This window comes from Ambystoma mexicanum, chromosome 1q (genome assembly GCF_040938575.1).
Source record: "Ambystoma mexicanum isolate Mex_15411 chromosome 1q, UKY_AmexF1_1, whole genome shotgun sequence".
NCBI lineage: Eukaryota > Metazoa > Chordata > Amphibia > Caudata > Ambystomatidae > Ambystoma > Ambystoma mexicanum.
In genome coordinates, this window is record NC_090922.1 from 1,502,093,551 (window position 1) to 1,502,106,897 (window position 13,347).

Sequence of the window (13,347 nt, forward strand, 5' to 3'; positions counted from 1 at the left end):
AAGAGTCTGGCACCCTATATTTTTTCTCCAGCCTATCCCCCTTAGCTTGGAGCCGTACAATGGTTCGTCATGAGGGCCAGGCCCTCGTCCCTAACATCATCCAGAAAGGAGACCACCATGAAAGTATTCCTCTTGTCCTTGCACCTTTGATACCAGAAGCCCTCCTTCTTGGTGTCCTCGGGCACCAGCTGGAATAGCTTGGAGGCCCTAGTGATCATGGAGTGGGGACACCCACTGTAAGCATCCAAATGTGGGGATTCATCGTCCGCTGCAAAAATGTCTTTGTCAGCCATCATCATGGCAGTATCCGTTTCCTTGTCTGCTGGGAGAGACGGGTCCCAACGTGGAGGAGGTTGAAATGGGGGAGGGGGTGTCCTCCTCCTCCTCCTCCTCCTCCGTATATAAGGACTCCTGATCTTCATCCGTGGATGAGACTTCCATGGTTTGAGCGACAGCCTGGGAGAGCTGCTTTGGGGCCTCCTCACCGCACGCCTCCCCCTCCCCTCCCTCTGAGGGTATTGAACCAGGGCCTGAGCCATTTTCAACCCTTCTGGTGTGCCTGCAGACTTTGCCAAAGTCACTGTGGTGGTGGTGTGTTTTTTGTGGGTAGGGACATTTTCGGGGTAGGGACACTGAGCCGTGGGAGCTACCCTCGCAGGATCAGCGACCTTAGCTGTCATGGCAGCAGTCCCCGATCAGGTCTTTAGACTGTGCCGGTTGAGCATGCTTGGGCTGTCCGGCCTTCCTCTCCTCCATCCGCCGCTTCTCAGATTTCTCACGTAATTTAGCCGGGTCAGAGGACTTCCTTGTTGAAGAGCAGCTCGATGGTAGGCTGGCAATGGATGAGGAAGGTGATGCTGATCGAGCCCAATCCACTTTTGGACCCACGTCCGCGGCACACCAGGTGGACTCTGACAAGTGGCTCTTGGCCTTATCTTGAGCCCCCACGGATGAGGCGCCCTCAAAGGACTTAGAAGACCCCTCCTGGACTGGCCGGCCTGGGTGAGGCATGACCCTGCTAGGAGCACGGGTTAGAGGCCTTGGCGTTGAGCCATGCCACCAGCCAACTACGCCGTTCCTTCATTGTTTGCTTAGAGAAACCGAGGCATATCTTGCGCTCTACTTCCATGTGGTCTGGGTGCAGGCAGTAGAGGCATTGCAAGGGTTTGTCCTCCACAAACACATTCCGCAGGCTGCATTTTGTGCAGGGCTTGAAGAGAGACCCTTCCCCCCTCCTCAATCCGTCAAACAAGGCCCAAAAGGCATTGTAGAATCTTCAATGATCTTCGCCCTTGAGGGGCGTGGAACTTCACTGACAACGGGTCCACGCTATCGGCAGATGAAGAAAAGAGCACACAGGCTTCTTTAAAACAAAAATAGAGCCTTTTTCCATTGAAAACACAAAAAGACATACAAATAGCCCAGAGAGCAAACTCGAGGACTCCCAACACTGAAGCGTGCATTAAAACTCTGAAGATGGCTGCCAAAGGTGGGGCTTAGGGAATGGACTGTTGTTGGTTGGGGGCAGTATGACCCAGAGGACAGTGATTGGTTTAAAGGAGAAATACAGTTAAGTGAAAGTGAAACTTTTTTCTATTACCGAGGTTTCCATGCCTGACCACAGGGAAGATATGAATTACTTACCATAAAAGCATTTCTGATGGTTGTATCTGCTTAGATTCACATGCTGTGCATAGTCCAACATCCAGTGGTCACTGCAGAGTATTGCATCTTGTTTTTCGAAAGTCGAAAAGGGGACGTCGACATAGGTGTGTTTGTAATACTATCCCTATAGTGACGTGTAGTGTACCCAAAATCCCTCACGCGTCGAGGGCCCTCTGTATTATTCTGCCATGAGGGAGCCTTATGACTGACGTGAGTGAACGTAATAAGACGTCTATGTTCCTTCCATCCAAGCGGGGAGAAAGGGTGGGCGCATGTGAATCTAAGCAGATACAATCATCAGAAATGCTTTTACGGTAAGTAATGTATGTCTTCTGATGTTTGTTAATCTGCTTAGAATCACATGCTGTGCATAGACTAGCGAGCAGTACCCAGAGTTGGAGGTGGGTTGTGAGAAGGAACAGTAGAGAAAAGATGTCTTAGTACTGCTCGTTCCACCTCGGAATCAGATCTAGAATGGGCATCTAGACAATAGTGTTTTGTAAAGGTGTGCACAGAACTCCATGTTGCCGCTTTGCAAATGGACTCAAGGGGAACATTTGCAATGAATGCTATGGATGCCCCAGTTCCTTGAGTAGAGTGTGCTGTAGGCTTGAGGGGTAGTTCTCTCTTAGCAAGAGTGTAATAGAGAGTGATGCACTGGACAATCCATCTAGGTATAGTGGATTTGGGAACTGCATCTCCTTCTCTTCCTGCCGCCACTGAGACAAAGAACTGATTAGTCTTTCTTAGTGGTAGAGTTCTTTCCATATAAAACATGACCGCCCTGCACACATCCAGTGTGTGAAGGCTCTTTTCTCCTAAGTTTGATGGGTTTTGAAAGAACGTTGGTCGTTCTATAGACTGGTTGACATGAAACTTTGAAATGAATTTCGGTGCAAACCTAGGGTGTGTGCATAGAACCACCTTATCTTTGTGAACTGTTACAAAGGGATCTAAGATAGAGAGCGCTTGTAGTTCACTCACTCTCCTAATGGAGGTGATAGCTATTAAGAAAGCAGTCTTAAAAGTGAGATCCTTAAGGGTCGCTTTATGCATGGGCTCGAAGGGGGAGCCCATCAGCCTGGCCAAAACAATGTTCAGATCCCATCCGGGAGCTGGGTTAGATATAGGAGGGTAAATTCTTTTCACTCCCTCCATGAAGGCTTTAATAACTGGAACCTTCCACCATGACACCTTATATTGAGACGTAGTGGAGGCAGAGAGTGCAGCAAGGTGAACTTTAATAGAATGAAAGACTAACCCTGAGTCCAGCAAGTGAGTACGGTATAGAATAATGTGTGGGAGAGCAGTCAACAGGGTTGATGCTCTTTGAGTTACACCAGATGATGAAACGTTTCCACTTACTAGAGTAGCAGTAACGAGTGTTCGGTTTCCTTGCCTTTGAGAATGTCCATGCATCTCTGATGGGGCTGCAAATGTCCAAACTCTATGACCTCAGGAGCCAGGCTGCCAAGTTCAGGGTCTGTGGGCATGAATGCAACGTTTGGCCCCTGTCCTGTGACATGTTGTACGGGCAGGGTAGTTTTTCACTGGTGGAGACAGTGACATCTCCATCAGCAAACCAGAGTTGGTGGGGCCACGAATATCATGTTAACTGGTTCCTGGTGCATCTTGTGCACCATCCTGTTGAGAAGGGGAGTTGGGGGAAGGGGGCCTGACACCACTGGCTGTTGAGCCACTCTTGCATAGGGCGCAGACGCGTGTGAGGAACCAAGTAAATACATGACGCCATCCTTCCTAGCAGCCGCATGGCTTTGCGTACCGTCACCTCTCGACCGGCTACATATTGAGGGATCTGAAACAGCATGTTTTGGACCCTCTCGTTGGAGGGGAAGACGAGGCTGTCCTTTGTTCAAATAGAGCCCCTAGGAATTGCTCGACTTGGCTGGGCTCTAGGCTGGACTTCTTCCCGTTGATGGAGAAGCCCAGGTGGAACAAGAGGTCTACAGTCTTGAGTATTTGAGAAACATGTTTCGTAAGAATCCCCTGTCATGAGCCAGTCGTCGAGGTAAGGATAGACCAGAATGGACGACCTGCGCAGGTGTGCTGCTGCCACTGGCAGTACCTTCGTGAATACCCTGGGCGCTGAGGCTATGCCGAAGGGTAGCACTTTGAACTGATAGTGTTTGCCTTCTATCATGAACCTGAGGTATTTCCTGTGTGCTGGCAACATTGAAATATGAAAGTATGCATCATTCATGTCCAGTGTTGCCATGTAATCCCCCTGTGACAGCAGGGGGATTACCTCCTGCAAAGTCACCATACGAAATTTGAGGTTTTACAAATTTGCTCGCTGGGCACAGATCTAATACAGGGCGCATGGTTAGATCCTTTTTGGGTACAAGGAAGTACACTGAATAAATACCCTCCTTTACCTGTGACAGAGGCACGATTTCCATGGCTCCTTTTTCCAGCAGCAGTTCAACTTCCTGAAGAAGGATGGAGAGGTGTTCTGGCGATAGAAGTCTTCCCCTTGGGGGTCTGAATGTTGGGGACCGACTGAATTCGATGCAGTAACCGTGTACTATTGTTGATAGTACCCAACGGTCTGTGGTAATTCCCTCCCATGCTTGCAGAAATGATGTTAACCGGCCCCTGACCGGAAATGCATGGGAGGGGACCCGAACTTTCGGGTCATTTGGTGTTGGTAGCCGGGGAGCTTCTGGGAGTGGGGCCCCGACCTCTTCCCTTGCCACAACGTTGTCTTGTTTGAGCATACTGTCCACTGGTTCCCCGAGGGGAGGACCAGTTGCTGGCTGAGGTGTATTGTTGCTGATTTTGTCGTTGGCCACAAAAAAAATGCCTGTTGCCATAACCTTGCTTATTAGGAGGTCTCATGATTTGGTCCAGTTGTTTTTAATGTTTCGTGTTCCTTCTTAGCTGTTTCCAGTGCGTCATCAACCGCCTTACCAAACAAGTTTGAGTCTTCAAGGGGTCTGTTGATGAGGGACGCCTGTGTTTCTGGCTTGAAACCCGAGTCTCTGAGCCAGGCATGTCACTTAAGAAGTACGCCCTGGACTAGGGAACAGCCAGCCGTTTCTGCAGCATCTAAGGTGTTTTTGATGATGCTGGTTTATCCGAGTACCTTCAGTCACAGTGGCTAATAAGCGGGTTCGCAAGGGCTCAGGGACTTCTTGTAGGCCTTTGCGGAACAGTCCCTATTGGGCATCGGCATAGCTAGCCAACAGTTGTATTGTTGGCAATACGCGTGGCAAAAGCTGCTGAGGATGTAATCCTCTTCCCTAAGGCATAAAGCTTCTTCCTCTCTTTGTCCGGAGGTGCTTCGCTAGTAGATAGTGGAACCCCCACCCTTTTCCTCGTGGTGCTTACTACCAGCGAATCTGGTATGGAATGACGCATAATAGACAAGGGACCAGAGGGTGAGGGGCTTAAAAGCTCCTTGATTCTTGGATTAACACCTCTAACTGATGCAGTTGTAGAAGGAGAGGGAACGAGGATTCTCTTGATTGAGGCGAGGAGGGGTATGGCTTGGTTTGCAGGTGGCTTTTCCTTGATTATTTTTTCAACAAAGTCCACTTCTGGGGTAGTCTCCCCTGTATTAATTTGAAAATATGCTTCCGCCTTGCGTAGCATTGCATTAAATGTGGGTTGATCGTCCACAGGCGAAGGATCTCTGACCGGTGTGTTCTGAGGAGAGGGCAGATCTAAATCATCAGGGTCTGTTGACGCCCCTGGAGATTGCCAGGGCTGTGTGGTTCACAAATGTTTGGGTCATCCTCAAAGTCCCCTACAGGGTCTTGTAAATCCTCAGTATTTAGGAATTCTTCCTCTTCCTGAAAATGTGGATCCTCTTCAGTGAGGTCATATGCATCTATTTCTTCCTCAAGTGGGTCAAAAAAGTCTTGGGAATTTAGCTCTAGGGCCTTCAGGGAGTACCTCCCTTGGCCTTTTAGGTGAAATGTGTTCAGAAGTAGACACAAACCTATCTAGCCTGTCCATACATGATTCAAATCTTTCCCTAGTCCACTGGGATAACCCTGAACGGTCTAGTGGCGGAAAGGGTTGTTCCTCCGTGTCTAGGCGTCAAGATCTCTCCCATAGCGTGGAGGATATACCCCCGTCGCCCTCTGAGAAACCTTCTCTTGGGCCCCACGATGGGGACTGTTAGGCAGAAACCTGTGCAGTTCCCTTAGGGACCACTGCAAAAGATTTAGGACTACAGGTGTTTGGCAGTAAACCCAATTGGTAGCAGCCTGTACCACCCAGATTTACCTGGTAGCAGTGGCTGAGCAGTCAGACTTCTCTCAAGATGAGTTAGGCAGTATATAGAGTATACACAATAGGTACAGAGATACAGTAGCACAAGCAAACACTGACCAGAGCTTTAGTATAAAAGTATATAATTATTTATTTAAAGACACACTTGTAAATACACTAGCACAAAAAGAGGTAAGTAAATTCACCACACAGTCACTATTAAATATATAAAACCCCAATTACTTATTAGGCAAGTCTTAGTGAGAAACACCACTTATTTTCAGACAGAGGTGAGCGCTTAACATAAGATGGCACTCTAATAAGTTATTAAAAAGGGAGGGAAAAGGCAAAGTTATGAAAGCACACAATTTCAATACCTTTCAAAGAACCACAGTGAGGCAGGTTAGGCAAGGTCTACTGGAGAGCAAGGAAGTTCAAATGCCAGGCCCACTCTTAGAGAGAGCAAGCAAAATGTGTCCAGGATCACACAGTGGGGTTATGCCCAAAGAGTCTTTGTAGATGGTTCACAAATATTGAGATCAAGTCAGGAAAAGTTAGTTAACAGGCCCCACGCTAACCCAGGTTAGAAAGTAGAGGATTTACTGTCACCCCGAACGATCTGTCGCAAGGGAAGCCAGGCGGGACACAGTACCTGAAAATGGGAAGAACGCTCCAGAGGGGGCAGTTGTTCCTGGCAGCGGTTGCAAGTAAGTGTTTCGTCCAGAGGAAGAGGTCTAGACGTGGAGGAAAGCTGAAGGTCGTTGCACTGCCAGGGATGAAACCAGCCGCGGAGTTTCCCGGTTACAAAGTACTACCCTTTTCTTCGCGGTAGTTGTAAACCATGGTATTCCTGTTGCTGGGGTGCTTGGCACAGGCAAGGCGGACACGAGATGGTCCAGGAAGGCGAAAAGACGGGCAAACTGGTTATCCCCACCAGTCAAAGGAAGAGGACTCTCCGGGCTGGAGATGATCTCTGTCGTCAGGAAAAGTGGTGAGACGGTTCAGCAGGGCTCCACCGGTGGTGTCGTCGTTGCAGGTCGGCTCGGCTTCTCCCTCCTCGGATTCTTTAGGTCCTGTGGCGACTTCTGAAGTTCCAGTCCCCAAAGCCCTGCTTTTATGCAGAAAGCCCCCATTCATTCAGCCTAGCTGTCACTCAAACATGCTAAGTGGTGAGCCGGGCAGCTCACCCCTTGGGCCAATCACACAAGAGTGCGACTTGAGTTGCCGAGGCAACTCAGTTCAGGGTGCCTAAACCCCCTCCCACACCCTCTGTGGTACCCAGACAGAGTGGCACCACTTTTGGAGGCTTCTGTGGTGAAGCCCGCCAAAAAGTGGAACAAAGGGCTCGACTTGGGTTGGAGTCACAGAAGCGAACACAAACGCCATTTTGGAACCAAGTTTTGGCAAAAAATACCAACCGGTGAATTTATATTAATTTAATAAACCGGCAGTATGTTCGAGGCTATTTTAAAAAAGTGGTAGCCTCGAACAACGGGAAAATCCAGCAAAGCTGCTGGGGGACTCACTAGGTTTGGGAAATTAGCCTTAACAGAGAATTCTCCCTAACAGGGACGTATCTCTGGGTTTTCCCTTCGACGTGGGGATGGGGGGGGGGGTGGGAGTTCCGAAAGATTTCGGCGTCTCACCAACTCTGAGCGGGCTTCGGTGACTCCTTCACCACCCGTTTCTAGCTATGCTTTCGACGACTAGCTTCTCGGTCGAGGGCTGGTCGTGAATAGTTTTCGGCGATGCCGGAACCTTACCGTCGACGGACGCCCTCTTCCGAGGCGTTTCGAGGGATGCCTTGGTGGTAGCGCCCTTAGTTGAAGACGGCCCAGTCGCTAGGCGCGAATGCGGTTGCGGGGAAGGCTGCCGGCCCTTACGGTCAGCGGAGGCCACCGGTTGATTTGGCGTCTCCATTGGCACTGAGGCCTTCTTCGATTTACTCGACGAATGGCCGTGGGTTGTGCGTTTAGTGACTTTTTCGTGTGCGACAGCGTCGCCGGGGTGTACATCCCCATAGGTAAGGCCGGAGCCAAACTTTTCGGGGCTGGGGACAGACGCGATGGAGTGAGAGCGCTCCAATGAGAGGTCAACAACCTCCGTTCCGGAAGTAGCGAGATCACTATCCCCTTCGTCACACTCGGCGGCCGCCGCGGGTGAGGAATCAGCCTTCTACATGCCGTAGGCTGCCCACCTCTTGACCCTGCGTTCCTTCAAAGTTTTTGGGCGAAGGAGTTTACAGGCCGCACACCAACCTCGTTGTGGTCGAGGGGTAAGCAGCGGTTGCACCGTCTATGCTTGTCCTTCCACTGAAATTTGCCGTTACGTGTGCAAAATCTAAAAGTAGTCCTCTCCATAGCTGAGGACATACCCAGTGATAACGACCCAGAAGGAAAGGTGGGAGAAAGGGAAAGGCATTCTAAAAGAAGCAGAAATGTCCACACCAATCCCCACCCTCCCTACTGTGTAGGCCGGCGAGGCCGGCCACGTGTTCGGCAGCGCCGATAGGATCACCTCTGTCAATACCACCGCCGTAGAATATCTTGACTCGCCGGCGAAGTTGAATGGCCGTCGAAAGAGGGCTGGAGGTGGTATAAGTTAATAATAACTGACAAATCGACCAAGGGTCGAATAAATGGGAAATGGCAATTTCTCTTACGAGCTCCGCATAAGGCGACCAGATTCTGGACGGAAAAATACAATCTGAGGGACCTCGACGCGTGAGGGATTTTGGGTATACTATACGTCACTATAGGGATAGTATTACAGACACGCCTATGTCGACGTCCCCTTTTCGACTTTCGAAAAACAAGATGCAATACTCTGCAGTGACCACTGGATGTCGGACTATGCACAGCATGTGATTCTAAGCAGAATAACAAACATCAGAAAATTCATTATGAATCCATGGCAGACCCCATACTGGAGAAGGAGGGTATTGGTTGGATGGTGCGAGCTGAACTATCCATGCACACACGTAGTTTCAAGCCGATGTTTACGCACAAAGTACAGTGTGAAGTGGTTTACAGTTCACCAATAAGGTTATTTATTGAACCACAGGTAAGAAGGGATGACTCCTCAAAATGTGGATTTTGATTCATAACCATTCTTTCTTCAGATAAAGAAAACAAACACAAAGCCAGGTCAATGAAGAGTACAACTGCAGACCATTTCTATATGTACTACTATGGTTTGGAACCATCTCTCAAACAAGCAAAATGGTCTGGAACCATCTCTCAAACATGCTCACCTGTAGATCCGGAACTGTTCCTTCTCATCAGAGGACCAGGAAGCGTACTCCTCATCAGCCGGGAACTGGGCCTTGTGGAGCAGCACATCCACCAGCTGGAAGTACACAGGGCGGTAAATCTGCATGTACACAGTCTGCTTGTCGGTCTCGAAGGAGAGGATGTCATCCTGTTGAGAAAGGCAGAACCAAGAGTTATCCAGGGCCACCAGCTGATACCCACTTAGATATGAGACCACATGGCACAAGGCCGCCACCGACAGCCCTCAAAGACACGGGACCCCTTTAAAACTCAATACCTTCTTTTGCTCTGCACATGATGCACATATGAGACATTCATCACCCCCACCTCTCTGAAACGAGAAGCCCACTACTGAGGTATGTGGTCACTATAAGAGTAGGCTAGTAAAGTTACCTAAAGTTGATAGGGGAGGCAAGGTTCATTCCTACTATACAAGTTCCAACTTGTACTAGAAAAGTGGTTCCATGTGTTAATATCCCCGCAAAAATATAGCGATACAAAAATATTTCCATATTTTTGTGCCAATATTGACCCATGGACCCTGCAGGGGACACCGCTGCAACTCCTGCATTATTTTAAAATGTGCGGGGTACACCCCTGCATCCCCCGCTCCCACAAATTATCCCCCCCAAAAATATCGCCTATGGCGAGACAAACGCCGATATTTTTGGTGGGGCTATTTTGTAGGGATATCAAAGAGGTGAACACCTAAAAGGAGAACACCTCATCTGTCCAATTTCCCTCTGGGGTATTGGATTGTGTGATACAGAGACTCTGCCTGATTCAGTCTTCATGCCCACATACTTCTCTCACTACTGTCCTCCCAACTCCATCCACCTTCACTCCAACTCCCTGCATCTTTCTCCTGTCGCTCTCTCCTTCTAAGCCTCGTCGCCACACTTTCATGTTACTACTTCTCCATGAGACTACTACTCCCTCCTAAACCGTACGTCACCTGCCTTACTGGAGGCCCTAGCTCTGAAAAGACATCTCTGCTGCAGGTTTCCTTCTCAAAGCATCACCCCCGGAAATCTAACCAGGACAGAGAGGGAAAGAAATAGGTAGTCATTGCCAAGACAGGCAACCCCTGCTCATGATGGCAATAGTACTTATGACGAATCCGGAGGTATCAATACTGCTTTAGAGCGGGAATCCCCTTCCCATGAGCACAGAGTGATGAGGCCGCTAACTGATAGTCCATCTGGAGGTGGTGCTCAGCAGGAGGATCTCATTGGGAGAGAGGACCCCATTGAGATTACTGACGATTCCGAGAGAACGCGGTAATCCTTTATCCCTCCCCACTTCGCTAATAAACCATCCAATTTCACACTACCTAGTGACCCCCATCTATTTTTGCAGTATATCCCAAGTAGGGACTGGGACGCGGAAGGGGCAAAGAGCAATGAAGATCACTGACGAGAACGAACACACTCGCCCTAGTCTTTTGAATGATATTTTTTGAAGAGACCCAATTAGGAGAACATATCCTCATGTTACTGATACCAACACATATCAGAGACAAAACATAGGTACAAATGCGGCTTTTATTACAGAGAGTTCCAAACACCACTCCGGCTATGGAGGCATACCAGTGGTACCACCAGGCATCTGCCTAATGGAGTTCTCTTTAGCCAGGGAACAGATCAATGGTGTCACTTAACACAGCTGGTGAATATAAAAATGTCCGCTGTTTGGTGAGGTGGCGTACAGGCTGGAGGATAGGAAGCTGGAGACCCAGGTGGCTGGAGCAGTGTTGTGCAAGAAACAGGGATGCCGGTGGTCAGATGTGCGGGAGTACAGAGGTCCTGTTACCCGTTGGAGCAGGGTCTGTTTTACAGAAGATGTGGAACTCCCAGTGGCCCCAGTCGACTCTGTGGGAAGCCAGGTGAAAGTGCGGTATGCTCGGCAGAGACCGCAAGGGAGAGCCAGTGTCTGGGGAAGCCGGGAACCAAAGAAGCCTGGAGCAGACTGTCGTGAAGGACACCAAGAAGAAGAATGCTGCTGTGTGTGATCGGTGAGTGTAAAACAGACACTCACACCGGTCCGCTCCAGTAACGTGCAACAAAATCCCTTAGGAATGCCGAAGAAACTGAAAGTAATTAAAAGTACTTTTCACTGCCGTAGCAAGTACTTTTAGGATATCGAAGGAACTGCAACTGATGGAAAGCAGCATTGAAAGCAGCATCGATTAAGAAGTCAATTGAATCCTCATAAATGGAGTGAAAGTAGTTTTGAATGCCACACAAAACAATAAGCAAATTGAAAACTCAAACGGAGGTAAAGCAAAGTAATGCATGAGACAGACCGAGGAATGTGTTGCATGAAACAAGTATTGACAAAGTCAAGAGGCTACCAAAGAGGGTATGAAAGTGAGAACTCAAGTACTGGCCCAAAGCTAGGAGGGGTCCAAGAATTGCAGACCAACACTAAACCTGTGTTGGCAAGACCCAAAGGAATACAGGAAAGCATAACAAAGTACACGGTGGCTAAGGAAGTTACTGGACAGTGTCTGAAGAGCGTGACACTAAGGAATCAATTAAACATTACTGGCAGATGGAAACGGTGGCCAATGGTTGATGGAAACAGTAAGACAGGGTTATCTGTTGCATGACCTGTAATGAGTGGATTGTGTGGTCAGACAACTGCGCGAGTACCCTATAAGAAATGAAAAACCAGCATGTGTCACACCCGCTATTCCGTGGCAATCTGTCATCCAGGTGTCCAGGACACAGCCATCGCTTTTGGATCCAGTTCCTGGGGGTGGACAAGTGCAGGAGGATCACCTGGCTGAGGTGTCTTTGGGGAGTGGGACACTCGATGGCAAGACATGGTATCCCCTCCCTGTAACACCTTTACCCCCATCCTACCCGGTATAATATTTAGGAACTCTACACCCTCTAACCCCCTTTCACTTCACAACCACATTTACATGCACAGCCCGCTCTGGGAGAAAACAGACTCACACCCGAGCATTGTACCAGACATGTCCCTGTACTATGGTCAGGTGAGGTCAGGCACTTACTGGTAACCACTCTTACTTGCCTTCCATTAAACCTCCCTACATGGATAAAAGGCAGAGCATGAGACTACACTCTGAGTGAGGCAAAGCACACAAAGGAACAGTTTTCCTGACGGCAGCTGAATGAGGGAAGGAAGACAGCAAACCAAGAAGGGTGCCCAAGAAGGGAGATACCCTTGATCTTTCTAGCGAGAAACCGTTACTTATCAGAACCCTTCACATTAGAAAGCAAAAGGCCAGCAAACCAGACTAAAGACTCCTGTATTGTGTGCCGGAGATTCCCGGGGCGCTCCTGCACGGCTGACCAAGTCGGAAGAAACAGCAGCTGCTGTGGTGCTGTCCTTGGCTCCAAGATCAAAGCAGCGCCAGAGAGATCAACACAGCCGGTGAGTTGGGGAGACATGCAAGACCGGTCTGTGTTGAAGTCAAGGTTGCAAGCGGCAACATTGTATAAAGATCGTAAGAATGAAGATTGGTAATGCGTATTATGAAAGATGAGCTTAATTGCTGATGGATGTTTCAACAATAACGGAGAAAGATACAATACCAATGACAGAGTGGTCCGGCACCGCGAAGGTGCTCAATCACAGGTCTCTTTAAGGTATCCAGCCAAGCAGCGGCGTAAAGGAAAGTAGAAGGTAGAATGTATGAGAAGTGAAGTGAATCGACGTGGTCCTGCGACGGTTTAAGCGAAACCCATCGCACATTTGAAAGTCTTTGATTTTGAGTACCAAGAGGAACATTTAGAAAGTAAGTTTACATGGTCTGAGCCGGAACGAGGGAGACCAATTGTGAACATTGTGCGGGGTCTGAGCCCAAAAGAGGGAGGTCCATGGTACGCGTCCGATCGAGGGAGACCAATTGTGAACATTGTGTTAACGAGAACTTGTTGTGAACGTGAAAATCATAATAAGAAAGGAACTTTGGTGCTCGTTTGTTATGGCAGGCCCTCTGCAATAAGAGACTGTTATTAGAAAAGATACTTTTGGCAGAAAAGTAGCCTTTGCTTTGAATCATAGCAGAGAAGTGGCAGAGAAGTCAGAGTGTGTGTGTGAAGCTTGAATGTGCCGTCTTGCCCCGTGCTGAAAACGTGGGGATGGGAAGTCAACTGCTCAACTATCCCGACATATTTCTTGAACACTTTTCTTTTGC

General features: G+C 48.9%; 1 protein-coding gene across 2 annotated transcripts in view; it reads right to left on the reverse strand.

Moving 5' to 3' along the window:
* IPO13 (importin 13) overlaps window positions 1–13,347 on the reverse strand; it is an 848,611-nt gene that overhangs the window by 394,017 nt on the left and 441,247 nt on the right. For both annotated transcript variants that reach the window (XM_069642404.1, XM_069642403.1), the window contains exon 5: window positions 9,158–9,324. In XM_069642404.1, coding sequence (XP_069498505.1) covers window positions 9,158–9,324 — 167 coding nt within the window. The remainder of the gene's footprint in view (window positions 1–9,157; window positions 9,325–13,347) is intronic.